General features: G+C 44.7%; 2 protein-coding genes across 7 annotated transcripts in view; one reads left to right on the forward strand and one right to left on the reverse strand.

Annotated features, from left to right (window-relative positions):
* LOC139267477 (CSC1-like protein 2) overlaps positions 1-23979 on the reverse strand; it is a 297646-nt gene that overhangs the window by 118215 nt on the left and 155452 nt on the right. For 5 of the 6 annotated variants that reach the window (XM_070885844.1, XM_070885848.1, XM_070885842.1 and 2 more), the window contains exons 4-5: positions 12139-12177; positions 7891-7981 (exon numbers count right to left, since the gene is read on the reverse strand). In XM_070885844.1, coding sequence (XP_070741945.1) covers positions 7891-7981; positions 12139-12177 — 130 coding nt within the window. The remainder of the gene's footprint in view (positions 1-7890; positions 7982-12138; positions 12178-23979) is intronic. The other variant, XM_070885847.1, reaches the window with a different exon arrangement.
* The window catches only part of mrpl14 (mitochondrial ribosomal protein L14), a 271243-nt gene that overhangs the window by 77887 nt on the left and 169377 nt on the right, over positions 1-23979 (forward strand). The gene's annotated exons all lie outside the window — the stretch shown is intronic.

Genomic DNA, 23979 nt, shown 5'->3' on the forward strand with positions numbered 1-23979 from the left:
ATAGAGTTTAGAAGGATGAGAGGGGATCTCATAGAAACGTATAAGATTCTGACAGGTTAGATGCAGGAAGAATGTTCCCGATGTTGGGGAAGTCCAGAACCAGGGGACATAAGTCTTCGGATAAGGGGTAGGCCATTTAGGACTGAGATGAGGAGAAACTTCTTCACTCAAGTTGTTAACCTGTGGAATTCCCTGCCGCAGAGAGCTGTTGATGCCAGTTCATTGGATATATTCAAGAGGGAGTTAGATATGGCCCTTACAGCTAAGGGGTCAAGGGGTTTGGAGAGAAAGCAGGAAAGGGATACTGAGGGAATGATCAGCCATGATCTTATTGAATGGCGGTGCAGGCTCGAAGAGCCGAATGGCCTACTCGTGCATTTATTTTCTATGTTTCTACCCCTTTCCTGCTTTCTCTCCAAACTCCTTGATTCCTTTAGCTGTAAGGGCCATATCCAACTCCTTCCTGAATATATCTAACAAACTGGCATCAACAACTCTCTGCGGAAGTGAATTCCACAGGTTAACAACTCTAAGAAGTTTCTCCTCATCTCAGTCCTAAATGGCTTACCCCTTATCTTGAGACTGTGACCCCTGGTTCTGGACTCCCCCAACATTGGGAACATTCTTCCTGCATCTAACCTGTCCAATCCTGTCAGAATTTTATATGTTTCTATGAGATCCCCTCTCATTCTTCTAAACTCCAGTGAATAAAGGCCCAGTTGATCCAGTCTCTCCTCATATGTCTGTCCAGCCATCCCAGGAATCAGTCTGGTGAACCTTCGCTGCACTCCCTCAATATCAAGAACGTCCTTCCTCAGATTAGGTGACCAAAACGGAACACAATATTCCAGGTGAGGCCTCACCAAGGCCCTGCACAGCTGCAGCAAGACCTCCCTGCTCCTATACTCAAATCCCCTCGCTATGAAGGCCAACATGCCATTTGCCTTCTTCACCGCCTGCTGCACCTGCATGCCAATCTTCAATGACTGATGTACCATTACACTCAGGTCTCGTTGCACTTCCCCTTTTCCTAATCTGCCACCATTCAGATAATATTCTGCCTTCATGTTTTTGCCACCAAAGTGGATAACCTCACATTTATCCACATTATACTGCATCTGCCTTGCATTTGCCCACTCATCTAACCTGTCCAAGTCAGTCTGCAACCTCTTAGCATCCTCCTCAGCTCACACCGCCACCCAGCTTAGCGTCATCAGCAAACTTGGAGATATTACACTCAATTCCTTCATCTAAATCATTGATGTATATTGTAAATAGCTGGGGTCCCAGCACTGAGCCCTGCGGCATCCCACTAGTCACTGCCTGCCATTCTGAAAAAGACCCGTTTATCCCGACTCTCTGCTTCCTGTCTGCCAACCAGTTCTCTATCCACATCAATACATTACCCCCAATACTATGTGCTTTAATTTTGCACACCAATCTCTTGTGTGGGACCTTGTCAAAAGCCTTTTGAAAGTCCAAATACACCACATCCACTGGTTCTCCCTTGTCCACTCTACTTGTTACATTCTCAAAAAATTCTAGAAGAAGATTTGTCAAGCATGATTTCTCCTTTCATAAATCCATGCTGACTCAGACCGATCCTGTCACTGCTTCCCAAATAAGCTGCTATTTCATCTTTAATAATTGATTCCAACGTTTTCCCGATGTCAGGCTAACTGGTCTATAATTCTCTGCTTTCTCTCCTTTTTAAAAAAGTGGTGTTACATTTGCTACTCTCCAGTCCATAGGAACTGATCCAGAATCAATAGACTGTTGGAAAATAATCACCAATGCATCCACTATTTCTAGGGCCACTTCCTTAAGTATTCTGGGATGCAGACCATCAGGCCGATTTATCGGCCTTCAATCCCATCAATTTCCCTAACACAATTTCCTGACAGTTCCTCCTTCTCGCTAGACCCTCGGTCCCCTAGTATTTACGGAACGTTATTTGTGTCTTCCTTCGTGAAGACAGAACCAAAGTATTTGTTCAATTGGTCTGTCATTTCTTTGTTCCCCATTATGAATTCACCTGATCCTGACTGCAAGGGACCTATGTTTTTCTTCACTAATAGTTTTCTCTTCACATATCTATAGAAGCTTTTGCAGTCAGTTTTTATGTTCCCAGCAAGCTTCCGCTCATACTCTATTTTCCCCCTCCTGGGATGGCAGGACTGACATATGAGGAGAGACTGGATCGACTGGGCCTGTATTCACTGGAGTTTAGAAGGATGAGAGGGGATCTCAGAAACACAAAATTCTGACGGGACTGGACAGGTTAGATGCAGGAAGAATGCTCCCGATGTTGGGGAAGTCCAGAACCAGGGGACATAGTCTTAGGATAAGGGGTAAGCCATTTAGGACTGAGATGAGGAGGAACTTCTTCACTCAGAGTTGTTAACCTATGGAATTCCCTACCGCAGAGAGTTGTTGATGCCAGTTCATTGGATATATTCAAGAGGGAGTTAGATATGGCCCTTGCGGCTAAAGGGATCAAGGGGTATGGAGAGAAAGCAGGAACGGGGTATTGAAGGAATGATCAGCCATGATCTTATTGAATGGTGGTGCAGGCTCGAGGGGCCGGATGGCCTACTCCTGCACCTATTTTCTATGTTTCTATGTTTCTAATTAAACCCTTTGTCCTCCTCTGCTGAATTCTAAATTTCTCCTAGTCCTCAGTTATATTCTGCCAGAACCACAGCTTTGAGTTCATCACAATCATTATCCAGACAAATACACAAAATGAATTCCTGGAGAGTTGAGTGTAGCTGCCTCCGACATCAAGGCAGCATTTGACCAATTATGGCACCCAACAAGGAGCCCTAGCAAAATGGAAATCTCTACAGCACTGGAGTCATAACTGGCAAAGAAATGGTCATAATTGTCAAAAGACAATCAGCACAGCCTTGGGACATTGCCAAAGAGTTCCTCAGAGACCTGTCCTCCTGGACCAAACATCTTCAGCTATTTTATCAATAATTTTTCCTCCATCACAAGGTCAGGAATGGGTCTGTTTGCTGCAAATGCTAAAATTCAGCTCCATTCATAACACTTCTGAAAATGTAGTCCATCCCAGCCTACAGCAGGATCTGAACAACATCCAGGCAGGAAACATTTGTCCCACATAAGTGTCATGTAACAACCATCTCAAACAAGGGTAAGCACAGCCATTCCCCCTTGAGCTTCAATGTACCAAACATCATCAACGCTTCCACCATCAACATCTTTGGTGGGGGCAGGGCGGGGGGGGGGCACCAATGAACAGAAGCTTAACTGGATCATCTAGAGGAAGATCATTGATGTAAGAGCAGGACAGAGACTGGGTACTCTGAATCAAAAGCGAAATATTGCTGATGCTGGAAATTTGAAATGAAAACAGAAAATACCCAAGAGTATTTTCTGACGAAAGGTCATTGACCTGAAACGTTAACTCTGTTTCTCTCTCCATAAATGCTGTCTGACCGACTGAATATTTTCAGCATTTTCTGGTTTTTATTTCTGGGGACTCTGAATTCTGTCGACATCCTCATCAGGCAGTCAGTGTTATAGTAATACAAGGTGGTGGGCCCCTTTCAGCAAGCAGCTATACAATATGACGACTATTACTGGTTTACTTCAACACGGATGACTGATTTACCCAACAATTAATAGTTTCAGCTGGGCAATGGCAAGAGGAGAGAAGCTGCCATAAAATGGGTTTGTATGGACAACAGGCAGAGAGGGTTAAGCTTGTCCCTTCACACTCAAATAGCCACCATCACACAATCTAGGCTCATATGAATAATGGCTGTCTGGGCAAACTATTTGCAGGCTGCTGATGTTCAAGGAATTGTACCCCAGTAAGGAGAGCTGGGGAGAAGACTGAGGAAAAATAAGACTATGAATACCGCTGAGAGATAGAAGCTTTTGTAAATACTGCAAGTATCCATCTCCGTTGAGATAATATTTAAGGAGCTCCCAGACCAGGAGATTTTTGCAGTCCATTATCAGGTTAGTTTGTATAGTCTCACCTTGGTTTTCCCCCCTTACGAATACTTTGCATCTGTTTTCACAAAGGAAAGGGGTAATGCGGATACTGCTATCGAGGAGGAGTGTGATATTCTGGATGAAATAAATATAGTGAGAGAGGAAGTATTAAGAGGTTTAGCAGCTTTGAAAGTAGATAAGTCCCCAGGCCCAGATGAAATGCATCCCAGGCTGTTGAGCGAAGTAAAAGAGGAAATAGCAGAGGCCTTGACTATAATTTTCCAGTCCTCTTTGGATCTGGGCATGGTGTCGGAGGATTGGAGGACTGCTAATGTAGTATCCTTGTTTAAGAAGGGAAAAAGGAATAGGCCAAGTAATTACAGGCCTGTCAGCCTAACCTCAGTGGTGGGAAAATTATTGGAAAAAATCCTGAAAAACAGGATAAATCTGCATTTGGAAAGGCAAGGATTAATTAGGGAGTCAGCACAGATGTGTTCAGGGAAGATAGTGTTTGACTATCCTGATTGAATTTTTTTTAGGAGGTAACCAAGAGGGTCGATGAGGGTAGTGCATACGATATAGTATATAAGGACTTTAGCAAGACTTTTACCAAGGTCCCACATGGTAGACTGGTCATGAAGGTTAAAGCCCATGGAATACAGGGCAAAGTGGCAAGTTGGATCCAAAATTGGCTTGGAGGTAGGAAGCAAAGGGTAATGATTGATGGATGTTTTTGTGACTGGAAGGATGTTTCCAGTGGGGTCCCGCAGGGCTCAGTACTGGGTCCCTTGCTTTTTGTGGTATATATCAACGATTTAGATTTGAATAAAGGGAGTAGGATTAAGAAGTTTGCAGATGACACGAAAATTGGCTGTGTGATTGATAATGAAGAGGAAAGTCATGAGCTGCAGGAGGATATCAATCTACTGGTCAGGTGGGCAGAGCAGTGGCAAATGGAATTTAATTCAGAGAAGTGTGAGGTGATGCACTTTGGGAGGGCTAATAAGGAAAGGGTATACACATTAATAGTGTAGATGAACAAAGGGACCTTGGAGTACTTATCCACAGTTCCCTGAAAGTAGGCCAGGTGGATAAGGTGGTTAAGAAGGCATTGTATAATACTTTGGTTAGGTCACAGCTGGAGTACTGCGTGCAGTTCTGGTTGCCTTATTATAGGAAGGACGTGATTGCACGAGAGAGGGTGCAGAGGAGATTTACTAGGATGCTGCCTGGAATGCAGAATCTTAGTTATGAGGACAGATTGGATAGGCTGGGTTTGTTCTCATTGGAACAGAGGAGGTTGAGAGGAGACCTCATTGAGGTGTACAAAATATTGAAGGGCCTGGATATAGTGGATAGTAAGGGTCTATTTCCATTGGTGGAGGGGTCTATTACGAGGGGGCATAGTTTTAAGGTGGTTAGTGGAAGGTTTAGAGGAGATTTGAGGTAGGGATCTGGAACTCGCTGCCAAGAAGAGTTGTGGATGCAGAAACACTCACCACTTTTAAAATATGGTTGGATGGGCACGTGACGTGCAGTAACCTGCAGGGTTACGGACCTAGACTTGGTAATTGGGATTGGACTGGATGACCTTTTGTTGGACGGCACAGATATAATGGTAAGTATCGCAGGGAATAGAATACGGCCAGGGTGATCTCCTGGACTAGTTTCGATCGCCTGGATGGGACGGATAGGGATTTTCCCATAATTTTTCTCCCTAAATTGGCCTGGATTTTTATCTGTTTTTTGCCTCTCCCAGGAGATCGCATGGCTCCAGTTGGGGTAGAGTTAGAATGTTTCAGTATAAGGGGTGTCGCAGTTGTGAGAGGCGGACTGGTTGGGCTGGGTGCTCTTTGCCTTTCCGTCATTGTTCATAGGTTTATATGCAAGATCCTGCAAATCCCTTGAGAGGACAGGCACACCAACATCAGTATCCTCACCCAGGCTAACATCCCCAGCATTGAAGCACTGACCACACTCGATCAACTTCGCTGGGCAGGCCAGACACGAGGCTCCCTAAGCAATTGCTCTATGCGGAGCTCCTTCACGTCAAACGAGCCAAAGGTGGGCAGTGGAAATGTTACAAGGGCACCCTCAAAGCCTCCCTAATAAAGAGCGACATCTCCACTGACACCTGGGAGTTTTTGGCCAATGACTGCCCGAGGTGGAGAAAGTACATCCCGGGAGGGCGTTGAGTTCTTCGAATCTCAACGCCGCGAGCGTGAAGAGGTCAGGCAGAGGCACCGGAAGGAGCGTGCAGCAAATCAGTCCCATGCCCCCTTCCCCCGACGAATATCTGTCCCACCTGTGACTCTCGTATTGGACTGTTCAGTCACCAAAGACTCACTTTAGGAGTGGAAGCAAGTCATCCTCGATTCCGAGGGACTGCCTATGATGATAGATATGTAAGCTTGAAGGCTGCTGACCAAGGGCTCTTTGTTGGCCGGAGTGGACACGATGGGCCGAAATGGCCTCCTTCTGCACTGTAAATTTCTATGTTTCTAGTCCTCTGGCACCTTCTCCTTTGAACACCTCATCTTGTTCAACCCCTCTCGCCACTCCTTTAAAATCCTCGCCCAAACCCCACCCCATGTATCACACCGGGATATTTCAGTCCTTTCCTCCCCCAAATTCTGCACCAATGATTTCAACTTCCATCACAACTCACCTTGGCCTCTTTCCTCAGAGTTCACTGCCCTCCTGTTGTCCCTGAACCACTCCCTCCATATAAACACTCCTACCCATATTCACAGCCACCCCCTCAAACTTGAATTTAATGGCATTTCAATCACAGGCAAGGCCATCTCATCACTTCCTTGTATCCTTCACCACTCTCATCCTCCTCTCAACCAGACTTCCTTCTGTGTCTGCCTCTCGGGGGGGGGGGGGGGGGGGGGAAAAATTCTCCCAAGTCTCTTACGACACTTTCAAACTCCCACTGTCCAGCCTTTAGACCTTAGCTCTCCGTTCACCACAATATTTTTATAGCTCTCAAATCACACCCTCACCTCCGCCTTTTAATACCAATGTCCCCCAGTAAAACCCTCACTCTCCCCCACGCTGGTCATTCCCCATGGTACGGCCCTCACCTTCGCTCCCTTAAGTGCAAGTGCAGACTTGAACGTATACGGCGCACAACTAGTTTAGCCATTCATCGCCAGATGTAGCTGGGTTACATCAAGCATACTCAGGCCATGCTTCTCTCTGCCAAAATTGCTTACTACTCCAGGATCAACCTGGAATGCAAAGATATTTCTGAGCTACTTTTTCCCCCACCAGCAATCATCTCCTTAAACCCCCTTACCCTGGCCCAGCCACCCATGTGACCAACAAGTGTGAGGAGCTCATGGACTACTTTGGTCACTAAGATTGATACGATCTGTTCAGCTGCCTCTGCTGCACTCTGCCCTTCCCCGCCAAGCCAAGATTCTCCCAAGGTTCCCCTCTGTCCTAGCCATGAACTTGTATCTTTCTCTAGTTTCTCTCCCATCTCCCCTCATGCCCTCTCCAAGCTCATCTTGTCCAAGAGATTCAATTCCTGCAACTTGACCCTATTCCCACCAAACTAATGACAACTCAACTTCCCTTCCTGGCCCCCATGCTAGTTGATATTGTAAACGGTTCCTTTTCATCAAGTACTGCGCCACCCCACCTCTTTCAAATCTGCTATCATAACCCCCCTTCCAACAGAAAAAAAACACCCTTGAACCAAGTTGAGTCACCCATTCAAATATCTCCTCCTTTGGCTCGATATCAATTTTTGTTTGATTAAGCTCCGGTGAACCACCTTGGGATGTGTTCCTATGTTAAAGGTGCGATATAAATGCAAGTTGGTGTTGAAACAACAATCAATTATGCAGTGCAAGTGACAGTATATTTCCTATCAATCAGCTTCTATAAAAAAAAAGCAAAATTACTTACATTGTCTCGCTGATCATAGTCAACTGAGCTCGACACCGAAGTCAGACGTTCATATCGGTCGTGGTTCTCCGAATGCAGAGCTGAAGCCACACTGAAGAACAAGAGAGTAAGCGCTTCTTACATAGGCCATTATCAGCATACAATCACCCCACTAGTCCCAAGAAAATTGACACTAAAGTGGCATTAAAAGTATCGTGCAGCAGGCCTCTATGATGCTGACCTTTCTGCTTTAGCACTGTCATGTCAAAAGGGGCTGCATTTTAAATTGCATTAAACAGAATATCCAGGAGAAGCAGGCCTTCAAGTAATGTCTTTGCCTTGCCATTTAATTATTTTTCCTTCTCACTCTATTTAATTGGTTTGAGTAGCTTGGTAAGGGAATAGAAGCATGTTGTGGTCTCCTTTGGTAATACCCAGCATTTTTTACTAAGACTTCACATCTGCTCCAAGTGCCCTTTTTAACTGAGGTTGTCGCAGGCTGTGGAAAAGTCATGCATCAGGAGCTTGTAGCACTAATGACCACGAGACCCAATGTAAAAATCACTTGGCATGGAAAAGAATGAGGTGGAAAAGTGCTTTGATATGACTGAATATTTTATCCCAGTCTAACTGGGAAGGATGGTGCACAAATGTTGATCATCAGGAAGCAAACTGGGAGGACTGAAAAACAAAATAATAATTTTGATCGGTTCGTCCAACTCATTCATTCGAGTTAGTGCCAATACCAGCGAGGTGGAAGCAGATCATCTGCCCTCTCAGTCACTGTTACTATTATGGGACACAGGGAGACTATGGCAAGGGAGGAAAATGCAGGAGGGGGGTCCAAGCCTGAAGAAAATACGCAAAATATATATATATATTTTTTAAAAAGTGACCAAATTGGAATCCTCTGCCAAATTCCTTCAGTATGATAACAGTCCTACACAAGATAGAAATTGACTGTTTCCATTCTGATTTTAGACATAATTCCTACCCCCTCATAAAAAAGTGAGTTCTAAAATGAGGGCAAAACCCAATAAAACACAAACGCCAATGTCACATGCTGCAGCTCTGGTGCGATGTACACAACCAATTTCCCCGTTTGGTGCAGATTTCATCGCCCCTCTATCTGGACAGATGCCGACAGCTTTGACAGATTGCACCTCAAGCCACATGCCTACAACTAAATGAAGTTCCATGGGGTGGGAGGAAGGGAGGTAGCCGAGGACAGAGCCACTGATGCATGCCAACCCATTCAACAGTATGCACATATTTATTTAATATTTTACTTGTTCTTTCCAAAATATTCTGCTGAGCTTTTAAATTCGAAACAGGCTTTATTTTTTGAGCTGAATAAGCAGAGATTTGCTGAGCTCACCTTGAAGGGTGGTGTGTCATCAGTACAACTGTGCACTCAACCATCAGGATGTAATGGTTAAATGGCGATAGAACCATCTACTAAAATAACCATTTAAAAAAAAATTACACAATCTCAAAAGGTCCTACCCCAGTCATTAATCAATAGCAACTAATTTCCTAAAACCTTCCCTTTTTAACAATGTTATTAAATTTCAAAATAAGATTCACACATCAGCAGAAGTAGATCCTGTGGGAACTATTCAAAGAGGAATAGTTTAAGTGGTCATTCGCTTCATTGCTATTTGTTAGACATCGCAGTGTGTAAATCAGCCGCTACGTTTGCCTACAGTGACTGCACTTCACAAGTCATTGTACGTTTGCGGAGTTTGACAGAAGGGATAATGCAATCCTCTCTTTGATTATTCTATACATTTTGGGACTGAAATGCTTTTTCACAGTAAATATGAAGTGAAGATTTAATTGCCCTGTCACATAAACTTCAATGTGAAGCTGAACTGCAATAATGACATCAGTTTTGTCTCCTCTTCATTGGCCTGTTAAGATCTCAAGCACATGAGGCCTGCTAACACACGAGACAATGCCACTTTAACATGGAATCATGTTGTCAATCACCACCACCATCTCTAGTAGTTCATCTGCTGGCAGCACGTGCAACTTGCGAGGGAAGAAAAGAGAAGAGAGGTTAGATAGGGGTTAAGATTCCCAGAGCCTCGGACTTTTGGAAACCATCATCATCAGTAGGTAGAGAAAATAGAAAGAAAGAGATGTTCAGTTGGAGCTCCCAACAAAATAACCAGCGACATCCTGCATTCCAAAATCTAGTAATACCAGGGGATTTTGCCAACACAATCCTAATGGTTCCAACAATTTTTCTAGACTTGACGATTATCTGCATTAAGCCCTTGTTGGTTAAGTAGTATGCTAGATGCAGTGACATCTCCTTTCTGACTACCTGTTATCAACTGCAGTCTTGCCCTCCCTGGCTTTAATTGCACCAGAATATTTATATTTCCTGTGCCAACAACCAATGTTCAACTGGCCCCTCTGACCAAGAATGCCCAATTAGTGATTAAGTGTTGAATTTTGGCTCTGTGATAGCATTCCCACCATTAAATCAGTAGTTTATGGGTTTAAACCCCTCCAGACACTTGGGCACATAATCTAAGCTGATACTTCAGTGCAGTACTGCACTGTACTGTCAGAGATGCTGTCCTTTGCCTGAGGTGTTAAACGGAGGTGTCTGCTCTCTCAGGTGGATGTAAAAGATTCCACAGCATTATTTGAAGAGCAGGGGAGCTCTCCCAGTGTCCGGGCCAATATTGATCCTTCAACTGACATCACAAGCAGATTATCTGGTCATCATCCCAGAGACACCACACTGTCTGTTAAATTGTAGGAAAGTCCGACTGAACATCATTGATTAAGAACAATTAACATTTTGTTTCAATACCAGGAGGAGGTCATGCAATAAATGCACCTTGTGAGAAGCTTCACTGTATACTCCACATAAGAAAGCCAGGATTATTAAACTACCTTAATTGATCAGAAATGTCCACATGTATGTGGTGTCTGTATTGCCACATTACAGCACAAAAATTGTTGTTACTTGACAGCAGCCTCTGCCACTATAGTCCTCCTCTCCATCACTGCTCCTGGTCACCCCTCCCCCACCCACTGTACTTCTGATCTCTTCCACCGCTCCCCTTCAAGCTCATCATTTTCACAAGACCCACCTCCTGCATCCACGATCTCCTCCCACTCAACTACAGCACCCCTCCTCCCCCCCACCCCAAAACTGATTCCCGCACTTCCCAATCTTGAGAATGACTCTTACCTTTTTTGAAACTTCTGATCACCCCTTCCTCAAAGTCTATCCTCAATCTATCCATCCTCTCCAAAAAACGCTGCCTCTTAAAGCTCGTTTTCTTCTCAAAGGTCCTTAAACATTATAAGATTCCAGCTTCGTGTCTATCTATCCCAAAAAGTCTATCAGAGTTCCTTCAGTCCAGCTTCTGCCCTCTTCACAGCAGTAAAAAGGGCCACCAGACAAATATGCTTGAACAGTCAAGAGTTTTTGTTTAGCATCTTATGAATAAACCCCTATTAAGTAAAGGGAAACAAAAATCCCCTCCACTCCACCCCCATATAATAAATTTAACATCCTCACTGTTGCCTTTAAATGCGTCTATGGCCTTGACCCACCCTATCTCCACCAGCACGATAATTCCATAATGCTTCGCTCCTCTGGTGGCCTTGTGTACACCCTGCCACTTTACCTACCATTGGTGGAAGAGTCCTCAATTGCCTGGGTCACATTCTTTAAAATTCCCTTCCTAACTTCATCTCCGTTCCTTCTTTGAAAACCTTCTCAAAACCCATCTCTTGAACCAAACCTTGTCATTTCTCCTAACCAACTCCTTCCTGGCTTGGTGTCTTTCTTCCCAAAGCAAAGTATTTTGAGATACTCTATGATAAAAGGTACAATATAGATAGAATATGCAATTGAGGAGTCCGCAAAACCATACTCCAGATTAGCACCTCCATCACAGGAGGTACGATGAGTGAGAGAAACCTCCCAAAGGTTTGGTCACACAGTATTTCAGTGTAAGCCATATTTAGATTTGGATAAATTAAGAGTTTTAAATCAACGACAGCTTCTCACATGGGCATCATACAGCAAGCACTGACAGACACGCTGCTATTTTATAGATACAGAATCCATATACTGTACATACCAAAGAAAAATTAGACACCAGCAGCACCCTTATTGGAGTTTGAGAAACATTAGTATCACCTCAACCCAGAGATCATGTGAATTAAAAAGATGTTAATACTGTCACAGATCATGGGAGAGATAACTAATATGGGGAAAAAAAAACGCAAACATACTATTCCCGTTCTTCTGCTCGAAGTTTTCCACGTTTCTTTCTAAAAATGTAAAAGAAAATCCTTAAAAATGCACACGAAGAAAAAAAAAACAGAAGTCTACTTTATGTTGAGAAGTGAAATGCTGGCAAAAGAACTTTACACAATTACAAACTGGGGGAGATGTTGTGGTTTCTCTTGCCGTGCTGTGCTGTGACGACACTCCTCAAAGCTGCTGCATGCAATGACTCCAGCAAAGTCCACCGGAAAGGTTTACCAGCAATGCGGGTAAATCTGCGAATTTCTGTACTGTAACAGGGAGAGGTCATTTGGCCCAACAAGCCCATCAGCTGCCATACAAACATCTAGATAATCATCAGCTTTTTAAATAAGGTGTCTTTCATACACCTTACTCCAGCTTCGATTAAAGATGAAGGGGACGATATGTTGCTTCATGTAACGCCCCTTTCCACAGACACTTGCATCAATAAACAATGGAGAAAATGAAGTGAAATCTAATGCCCAGTCCAACATGCTCTGTGAGTGATGATCCAATGGGAATGAGGGGGGAGAAATAAAGCAGTCAAGGCAATTATTAGGAAAGAAAACACTGATAGCAAGTAATTTCATAGAATAGTACATCACAGTAGTAGGCCATTCGGCCCATCGAGTCTGCGCCGGCTCTTTCGAAAATTAATCCAGTTATTTCCACAATCAAATGATTTAACTAATGAAAGACTTGCAGATATTTAATTAAAATTTCAAGTACCTAAAAACTGACCATTTATCTGCTCAAAACACCCGATAGGATGTGTTCTGAACAATGCAGGCAGAGATGTAGTTTTGGGACTTGAGTGGATCATGGAAAGAAGCTGGTTGCACTAATTCTCGTGATCTGCCCTTAGTTTCAGCACTATTTCATATGTTGGAAAAACAGCATCTCAGCCAACCCGTGACTGCAGTTTAAGATACTGGAAGGAGTTGGTTTGAGCTCATCGCACATATCAACCAAAATGCAAAGAGATACTGTAATACCTAGAAATTTTGCGTATCTAAACCCGAAGTGAAATTTTAAAAAGTTTAACGGGACAGTCAAAAGAATGAACATTAGATTTTCGATGCAGAATTGAACATCCATCTTCTTCCAAATCTTAAACTGAAAGCATCCCTTCAATGAAGTTAAACGAGGGAAATGAAGGCAACCTACTGAAGGTGGAGGAGCAAAATGGGATTGTTTGCAGGGGATTCAGGAGACGGTAGCTTTTAATGCTAAGTGGTGAGAAATTGGAATCAGGGTTACTTTGGCATTACCGAGACAAAAGTTTATGTAGAGCATTTGAAACCTGCAACTAGATTACATTTTACAAAAATAGTCAATATAGTACAAACAAATTTTAGCAGGACACGAGCTCACAGTATTAATACCCAGTTAGCTGTTTGCAAGAACAATCTGGAAGTAGAGGAAAACTATGTCTGCATTGAAGGAATTTTACAAAGAAATGAGTACTAGAGTTGAGGACAGCAACTCTTGGAGCAAAAATCTGGGTTTGAATGGATGTCCAGCCACTTGGGCATGACCATATCTCCCAGAAAACTAGAAACGTCCATGTTTTTAAAATCAAAACATTCAAATTACTTCAAAATAAAACAGTTTGTCAAATTAAGCAGTACTTTCAAACTTCTGGATCAAGTTTAGCACTAATTTTTCATATGAGTTCTACAAGCGATTCACATAGGAAACAGTGGTCTACAATGACCTATTCTCCAAGTAAAAAGTTCTGAAGGTTAATACAGTTGAATTATCAATTGGGGAATAAGAGGTTAACTCTGTGCTGAGTTACCTGGTCTCACCTGGGATGTTGGTAGAGGCTACGGTTACCTCCGCCAACCCATGTGCGAGCCAGGGAGGTGAGTGACGAGACGGAAATAGAATTAGGTGCAGCCATGATGCCTGCAACAATTGAATAGCCTGCCAGCACACACTTGAGGGTCACACAGTAGCAGATGGTATTTGGCATTGTGGAGCTGCACCACTGCAAGTTAATGAATCTGGAGGTGGAAATGGATACCTCAACAGTAAGAGGGAGCAGAGGAAGAAAAGTTCATGGGAAAGGCACAGGAAAAATATATAATGGTTGAGAATTGTGCATTAGCAAAGCTTGGGTTACAGCTGGGAAAGTGAATCGGGATACCATATTATGGCATGGCACATGACCAGCTCCTTAAGGCTCACAGCAGCAATCTAAATCAAGGGGCTCAAATGTATTCCAACTGTAAAAGGCAAGTGGTAACAGTTTCTATCATCTGAATCTTGGACAGACAGTGACATGAAATAGTGACCTCAAGACAGATAGGCAAATAGTTTTACTCAGCCTTCAGCTCATTTATCTATTGGCAGTCAGCTTGCATCATTAATGTACAAGGATTAAGAAATTTACACAATTTTATTAGGTAATAATCAAAGATTAAGAAAGGATACGACAATTTTTTTAAATGAGCAAGTATAATTCCTATTGCAGTCGAAGAGCTGTAGAAATAATAGTGGTGAGTGAATGAGCACAGGAATGAACAATTATTAGATTTGGCAATTCTTAATTAGCAGTCACCCGGGACCTGTAAAAACACAGCACTTTGATACACAGGGTCCACTACATCTCCAATACCCAGCCTGTAGCAACCATCAACAACCCTGTTCTGTCTTTGGTATGAATCAAAAAAACTAATTGCGAGGCTCAAAAGATAAGACTGGCACCCGAGCTCCTGGTCCCAGCTCAGGTATGTGTTTTATAAACAGTAAGAGTCTGCTTGGTACCCTTCACAGCTGCACCAAAGCTTGGTTATTCTTCAATCCCATAATTGACACAGTAGAATTTGTGGCAAAGATGATCACTGAAAGCAGCTCTACTTTAGTTGATGTTTACTAAACCCACGACCGTTTAAGCATGGAGTAGGACTGCTAATTAAGTGAAAATATCACCGTGCTAGGTTTTTAATGATGTGCCAATTGCTGAAAAATATGAGTAGGCATGTAGTTTCTAAATAACTCCGATCTAGATTGTGCCAAAATTTTCTATTGGGTCAAAGGTCATGTAACATACGTGAAAATACCAGTCAGATGTGATGATTACATGCATGTCTCACTTCAAGATTAACAGATGGGTTCAAATAAAGGAGGTTCTCGTCTCATTGGACCTTATTTGTCAGAACACCAACCTCAATCTCAACCCTCAGTCTCCAGATGCCATACCGCCCTGGAAATTCAGATGGCTAGGAGTTGTTAATCAACCGTTCAGCTGAAATGTTCTTCTGCGGACCTTCATTCTGGTGAGGGCAGGAAGGGGGTTTGGCATGGCTAAAAACTAACCTGTATATATCTGCAACTAAGCAAGTTCCAACCTGCACCACCCCTCCCCAACAAATTGAGCAATGCAACAGAAGCACGTGTTACAAGATAGGACAAGGGGCCCAGGAACCACTAAAGAGTGGGTGTTCACAACCATAAGGCATTAAATAAAATCAACACAGCGTGGCATCGAGAACAAGCTCCTTCATCACACAACAGTCCAGCATTGGGAATGATCTTAAGGCACAATTCATGTTGTAAGTTGACCGAAGACGGGCGGGCGGACGGGTGTGTGTATACATCACTTGATCTTTATTAGGAGATGACAGGCCGTCTGTGCGATCAATTATGAAAAGGTTTATGCTGGCTCTCAACTTGCTGTGCTGCAGGAAAATACCCTCACTGTCTTGCCATACTGGTAACAATGGGAACCAGCAAAGGAAGGCTAGGATCTTTCCGAATAACAAAGTATACTCTCATCACAAGGGAGGGAGGGTGGATGACAGTGCACGTATGCTTTATCTCAATGGTCTTCACATCCAATTGAATACTTTGATGTGTTGTCACTAACGTGAGCAAACTTGGTGACCATTTTCTGCTGGCATTGGTTGAGGGAAGAAATCCAGGGCAACTCCAATCTACAAATATTGCCTCAGAACCTCATCACCCACCTGGACAGAGTAGATGGGATGTTCAGTTTAGTGTTGGATGATGGCATCTCCATTTTGGGTTGTTTTGGGGCAGGGAGTGAGGTTAGAAGGGGGAAAATGTCTATCTCAATTAGTTTATTGTTTTCTCTTAACTGGAGTTTGCAGCAGGGAGGATGCCTAAGCAAAGGGAGCACTTCACACTAAAAGTATATCCACGTAAGATAGTCTTTTACTTCCAGTTAGCATATAATGCATGCAAATAAAAGTAGTATTAATGCCTTTGAGATCCTCATGTACATTGATCCATCTCGGCTCGACATTCAGACCTATTGTCTGTGCGGCCCCCGGCCTGTGAGCTCCATCGGAGCAGGCCGGGGAGCGGAAGGAGCAGCGTGGCAGCATACCACTCCAGGGAGTAGCACGCTGGAGCAGGAGAGCAACGACAGTGAAAAGGGACGTCACCAAGGTCCAGGTCGGAGATCAGAGATTGAAGCGTGGGCAGGTACTGAAGGAGCAGTGAGGTCGGGGCGAAGGAGCAGCGAGCTTGTAGAGTGATGTGATTGGGGCCCAGGAGAGGCGTGAGTTCGGGCCCAGGGGCAGCATGGGCCAGGCCACACTGCGACATGTGCACACAATAGGTTCGTGCAGCAGAGCTGGTCTCCGGTCGTCTTGGCATCTTCCACCCTTCAAGATTTAGTTCGGACCTGGAATTTTAGGTCCTTCATTGAAATACCCGTGAACTTTTTGACATGGAAGCAAGTCATCCTCGATTCGAGGGACTGCCTATGATGAGGACATTCAGATCTTGGCCTGCTGATTATTGTTTAAACCAGATTAAAGTAGCATTTTGAGAGATCTGAATAACATGCGTTAACATTAACCCAGCTCTGGAGTTAGACAGCAGTTAGTCTCGGCTTCTAAGAGCAATCAGTTGGAGCTGGCCAATCTCAGGTACCAAGAGATATTCTGGGTTGGAAGTTTAAAAAAACATTTTTTTTTAAATGTCGGGACAAAATTTTTAGTAACAGCTAAATTCAGCTTGTAGGGGTCTCCAGAGGGGAATTCTGCCCTCCACTTCCTTGGACTTTAAGCTGTGTTACATTCTGGTTGGATCAGCAAGAAATTTTTCTTCTGAGATTTTCAGCCTTTGTAAGGAACATCAGAATTTAAATTTTACAAGCAATCTGGTGTACACTAGATACAGAATCCATGATGACATTAGTCAGGGAGCATAAAGAGAAACTGGGCGAGTCTCTGGCTGGAAAGAAAAGGCATCATGGATGGAAACTCAAAAATGAGCAGCATCATAAAACCACCCAAAATTCTAATAAATAATAGGATCCAATCCGATGTCAGAGTAGTGGCGTTGAAGGCCATGCAAGTATGATTGATCTCTTAAAACATGGAATTGGGATTCATTCAAGGAAGCAGACAAAACAAGAGTAAATGATGCAGCAAAATCAAACCTAGAAAGTGTTACATGGAACAGAGTCTCATGAACCGTGGTCTTCAGAGGCCATACAAATGCGATTGTGCAAAATTTAAAAGCAAACAAGTAACAAACATTCAGGCCAGATATGCTTAAAATGATTAAAGGAATTGATAGAGTAGATAGAAACTATTTCCTCTAGTGGGGAGGGAATCCAGAACAAGGGGGCATAACCTTAAAATTAGAGCAAGGTTGTTCAGGGGTGATGTCTGGAAACACTTCTTCACACAAAGGGTCGTGGAAATCTAGAAAACTCTCCCCCAAAAAGCTTCTGAGGCTGAGATCAATTGAAAATTTCAAAACGGAGTTTGCTAGATTTTGGTTAGGCAAGAGTATTAAGAGTTTCAGAACCAAGGTGGGTAAATAGAGTTGAGATACAGACCGGCCATGTAGTCAAGTGGCAAATAGTCAAGAACATAAGAAATAGGAGCAGGAGTAGGCCATTTGGCCCCTCGAGCCTGCTCCGCCATTCAATAAGATCATGGCTGATCTGATCATGGACTCAGCTCCACTTCCCTGCCCACTCCCCATAACCCTTTACTCCCTTATCGTTCAAAAATCTGTCTATCTCTGCCTCAAATATACTCAACGACCCAGCCTCCACAGCTCTCTGGGGCAGAAAATTCCATAGATTTACAATCCGCAGAAGAAATTCCTCCTCATCTCAGTTTTAAATGGGCGGCCCCTTATTCCAAGTTCAAAATTGGCCCACCCCTTTTTTCGGCACACTCACCGGAGATGTGCTGTTTTTCTGTGTTGAAAAGTGCTCCAAGGAGGCGGGAATTTAAAAAAAATTTAAAAAAAAGTCGCTGCCCACTTTGGCCGCTGTCCGGCCTCTCCTGGGTCTTCACGCAGCGTGGCCTGTCGGGTCAGGGGCGGAGCCAGCATCCCGCGCTGAAAACAGCGCCGGGACTTCTGCACATGCTCGTTGGAGTGTGCGCACATGCGCAGTAGCTCCTCGCCCCCAGCCTCTGTATTGCCGCAGCGTGGGACCCGATCATCATCATACCAGCTGCTGGTGCATCCCGCCCTATCCCAGGCCGAGTGGCCTCCCGCACTGAAGATGAAGGTAGGGTAGGACTGACTTACTTCTATTTTTTATTTGGATATTTTGAAAAAATTATGTAAATATGTTTTGTCTCTTGTGAATAGTGGTGACCATTTGTCAAGCCTATTCACCTGGTGCTATTGTGAAAGAAGAACATAAGTGACGGCAGGAAAAATAATTATGGGGAATAAGGAAATGGCAGAAACGCTAAACGAATATTTTGGATCTGTCTTCACAGTGGACGACGTAAAGAGCATACCTAACATAATGGGGAACCAAGGGTCTAATGAGGGTGAGGAACTTAATGTAATTAAAAAAAGTAGAAGAAATGTACTAGAGAAACTAATGGGACTATAAGCCGACAAATCCCCTGGACCTGACTGCCCACATCCCAGGGTTCGAAAAGAAGTGGCTGCAGAAATAGTGGATGCATTGGTTTTGATCTTTCAAAATTTCCTAGATTCTAGAACGATCCCAGCAGATTGGAAGGTAGCAAATGTAACACCGCTATTCAAGAGAGGGAAAACAGAGAACTACAGGCCAGTTAGCCTGACATCAGTCATCGGGTAAATGCTGGAATCCATTGTTAAGAAAGTGGTATCAAGGCATTTAGATTAGCGGGAGTCAACATGGTTTTATGAAAGGGAAATAGTGTTTGACAAATTTATTAGAGGTTTTTGAGGATGTTACTAGCAAGGTAGATAAAGGGGAACTAGTGGATGTAGTACATTTGGATTTCCAAAAGGCATTTTATAAGGTGCCACATAAAAGATTACACCACAAGATAAAGGATCATGGGTGTGGTGTATGTAGCACACAAATCACTGATTCCACACGGTCTGGTGTAAGTCTAACTGCTGTGACCTTCGTCCTTTATTGTTCAGCTCCAGAGTGCCTCCCAGGTGTGGTGGTCAGCCTTATATAGCCCTTGTTACAGGTACTACCAGGGTTTCCCACCGCAGCGCCCTCTGTGGTGTGGCATAGTACTTACATTACATTTAAGGTACTGGGACGATACACACATCATTACATAACATCACCTTCCCCTTCCTTCCCCCCCCCACCACCTCCACCCGGACGAAGGACAACGATACACACATCATTACATAACATCACACTTGTCCAACAGAAGGCAGGTGGGCATAGACAGTGCGTTAGTATGGTACATATTATCTAGTACATTAACTGGTTATTGACTGGTAGCGGAACCTTGATTTCCTTGTTAGCCGTTATCATTAATTGTACTTCATCCATTATTTTACACAAATACAGTGGCCATTCAGCATAAAAAAAGTAATTCTTATTATAAATTCACTATCTCACATTAACATAGCTCATTTTAGACTCGCTCTGCCAAACAGAAGTCCTTTGTGGGGACCACCTCTTTGTAAGGCCCTTTTAAGACTCCTGGGTGCATTTCCTTTTTAAGGCACCATCTTTGATGCAGGAGGATTCCACGAGGCTTCTCCTTGGGTGCCGCCATCTTTGATGCTCTGCAGCTCCGACACGATGCCGCCATCTTCATCGCCGCCGCTCCGGATGCCCTCCGCCGTCGCACCCTCCGCTGCCACCTCTCCTGCGGCCGTCGTGGCCTCTCGAGCGGCCGCACTTGCCGCGTCCCCCCGCGGCGGCCATGGACGCCGGCCGACGCTACCAGCTCCTCGGCGGGGCCCGCCCAACGGCCTCTTCCTCTGTGGGGCCCTTCCGAACCGCCGGCCCCTGGATCCCTCAGCACCCCACCCGCAGCGCCCCGCCGGCTCAACCCCCCCCCCCCCCAACTAGGCCCTTCTGGGGGCTGGGGCTGCAGGGTCTCTGAGGTCCGGGTCTGGGGATTGAGGCTGCAGCTCCAGCTCGGTCGGCGCTGCTCTCTGGTGACCCGGGGCACGGCAGCCTGTGGAGTGAAGAAGTCTTCCCAGCTCCCACGGACCGTCCCCATCCACCTCCGGCCGAGGAGTGTTGGCCCATCGCCTGCAACGTCCCACAGAGGTAAAGCGTGTGTCTCGTCCCCTTGGGATACCTGCACCATCGCTCTGCCAAGAACAGGTATCAGTTCCCTGGTGTAAGTACGCAGCTTCGCCGTGACTGTGCAGCTGGGTTAATCCACAGTTTATCAAAAGTTCTCCGACTCATCAACGACGGACCCGAGCCCGTGTCCATTTCCATACTCACTGGGACTCCGTTGATTTTTACTTCACTTATCACTGGGGGCGAATCGTCGGTGCACGTATACAGTCCAAGCACCTCATCTTCTTCTACCTGCTCCTCGCTGAACAGTGGATCATCCCCCATCTCCTCAGCCACATGGTGAGTCCGATTTCTTTTACACATATGCTGAAGGTGGCCTTTAACGTGGCAGGTATTGCACGTGTACTCCGCAAACCTGCACCGGTGAGCCCCATGGCTTCCTCCACAGCGCCAGCATGGTGCTGCTTGATTGGCCCCCCTCGGCGGACTCAGAGTTCCAGGATCCCGAGGTCCGTGCTCTCTGCCCCGGGCAGAGCCACGTTCTGCAGTTTTGTCCGTGGTGGGCGCTATCCTGTGGACAGTGCCTGCCGGGTTCGAGACTGTGTAGATTATTTGCTTGGTGCTGCAGGTCGAAGTCATTGGCAGGTATCCCAAGGGGACGAGACGCACGCTTTACCTCTGTGGGTCGTTGCAGGCGATGGGCCGACACTCCTCGGCCGGAGGTGGATGGGGACGGTCCGTGGGAGCTGGGAAGACTTCATCACTCCACAGGCTGCTGCTCCCCGGGGCACGGGGCATAGTACTTACATTACATTTAAGGTACTGGGACGATACATACATCATTACATAACAATGGGTTTGGAGGTAATGTATTAGCACGGATAGAGGATTGGTTAACGGACAGAAAACAGAGTACAGATAAACCTTTTCAGGTTGGCAGGCTATAACTAGTGAGGTGCCACAAGGATTAATGCTGGGTCCTCAGTTATTTACAATCTATATTAATGACCTAGATGAAGGGACTGAGTGTAATGTATCTAAGTTTGCTGACAATACAAAGCTCGGTGGGACAGTAAGCTGTGAGAAGTGTCTGCAAAGAGATAAAGATAGACTAAGTGAGTGGGCAGTAAGGTGGCAGATGGAGTATAATGTAGGGAAATGTGAGGTTATTCACTTTGGTAGGAAGAATAGAAACACAGAATATGTTTTAAATGGTGAGAAACTTAAATGTTGGTGTTCAGAGAGATTTGGGTATCCTTGTGCAAGAAACACCGAATGCTAGCATGCAGGTACAGCAAGTAATAAGGAAGGCAAATGGCATGTTATCCTTTATTGCAAGGGGGGTGAAGTACAAGAGTCAGGAAGTCTTCCTACAATGGTACAGGGCCTTGCTGAGATCACACCTGGACTACTATGCAGAGTTTTGGTCTCCTTATCTAAGGAAGGATATATTTGCCTTGGAGGTGGTACAATGGAAGTGCACTAGATTGATTTCTGTGATCAGAGGGCTGTCTTTTGATGAGAGATGATGTAGAATGGCTTATACTCTCTGGAGTTTAGAAGAATGAGAGGTGATCTCATTGAAACATACAAGATTCTGAAGGAGATTGACAGGGTAGATGCTGAGAGGTTGCTTCCCCTGGATAGAGAATAGTCTCAGGATAAGGGGTAGGCCATTTAAGACTGAGATGAGGAGGAATTTCTTCACAGAGGGTTGTGAATCTTTGGAATTCTCTGCTGTGGATGCTGAGTCTCTGAATATATTCAAGGCTGAGATAGATAGATTTTTGGAGTCGAGGGAAATCAAGGAATATGAAGATTGGGTGGGGAAGTGGCGTGGAGGTCGAAGATCAGCTATGATCGTATTGAATGGTGGAGCAGGCTCGAGGGGCCGTATGGCCTACTCCTGCTCCTATTTCTTTTGTTAAATTGAGACTCATCCGTTTTACAAACAATTGACAATATGACAGCCTGGGTTGGTGGGGCTGCGATGGTGGGTGGGGTTGAGGAATAAGGGTTGTGTGGAATAGTGCTTAGGCACACAAGTAAAAATGCACTTTCGAAAGATCATTGACCTGAAACGTTAACTCTGTTTCTCTCCACAGAAGCTGCTTGACCTACTGAGGGTTCCCAGCATTTTTTGTTTTTATTTCACATTACCAGCATCCGCAGTATTTTGCTTTTGTACTTTCGATAGATATTTCTGTTCCATTCTCCCCCCTCCATGTGCTCCTTAAATACTGAAATTGAGCAGCCTGCCACAGTAACTCACAAAATAGCATTTCCAAACCCTAACCGCTACCGTATTCCTTGTTCACATATTAGAACTTCATTGCCAAAATGATTTATTCTATGAATCATCGAAATCAACAACACGGAAGGAGGCCATTTCGGCCCATTGTGTTCACGCCGACCGACAAAGAGCTATCCAGCCTAATCTCAATTTCCAGCTCTTAAGCCGCAGCCCTATAGGTTACATCACTTCAAGTACACATCCAAGTATTGTTTTTAATGTGGTGAGGATTTATGCCTCTAACACTCTTTCAGGCAGTGAGTTCCAGACCTCCTCCAACCTCTGGGTGAAGAAAAATCCCCTCAAGTCCCCTCTAAACTTCCAATTACTTTAAATCTATGCCTCCCCACCCCGCCCCCTGTTTGTTTACCCCTCTGCTAAGGGAAATAGGTCCTTCCTATTCACTCTATCTGGGCCCCTCAATTTTTATATACCTCAATTAGGCCTTCCTTCAGCCACCTCTGTTCGAAAGAAATCAAACCAAGCCTATCCAATCTTTCCTCAGTTAAAATTCTCCAGTCCAGGCAACATCCTCGTAAATCTCCTCTGTACCCTCTCATAGAAACATAGAAAATAGGTGCAGGAGTAGGCCATTCGGCCCTTTGAGCCTGTACCACCATTCAATGAGTTCATGGCTGAACATGCAATTTCAGTACCCCATTCCTGCTTTCTCGCCAGTGGCAAGGACTTCATCTAACTCCCTTTTGAATATATTTAGTGAATTGGCCTCAACAACTTTCTGTGGTAGAGAATTCCACAGGTTCACCACTCTCTGGGTGAAGAAGTTTCTCCTCATCTCGGTCCTAAATGGCTTACCCCTTATCCTTAGACTGTGACCTCTGGTTCTGGACTTCCCCAACATCGGGAACATTCTTCCTGCATCTAACCTGTCTAAACCCGTCAGAATTTTAAACGTTTCTATGAGATCCCCTCTCATTCTTCTGAACTCCAGTGAATACAAGCCCAGTTGATCCAGTCTTTCTTGATATGTCAGTCCCTCTATCCCGGAATCAGTCTGGTGAACCTTCGCTGCACTCCCTCAATAGCAAGAATGTCCTTCCTCAAGTTAGGAGACCA

This window comes from Pristiophorus japonicus, chromosome 7, assembly GCF_044704955.1.
Source record: "Pristiophorus japonicus isolate sPriJap1 chromosome 7, sPriJap1.hap1, whole genome shotgun sequence".
NCBI classification, from domain to species: domain Eukaryota; kingdom Metazoa; phylum Chordata; class Chondrichthyes; family Pristiophoridae; genus Pristiophorus; species Pristiophorus japonicus.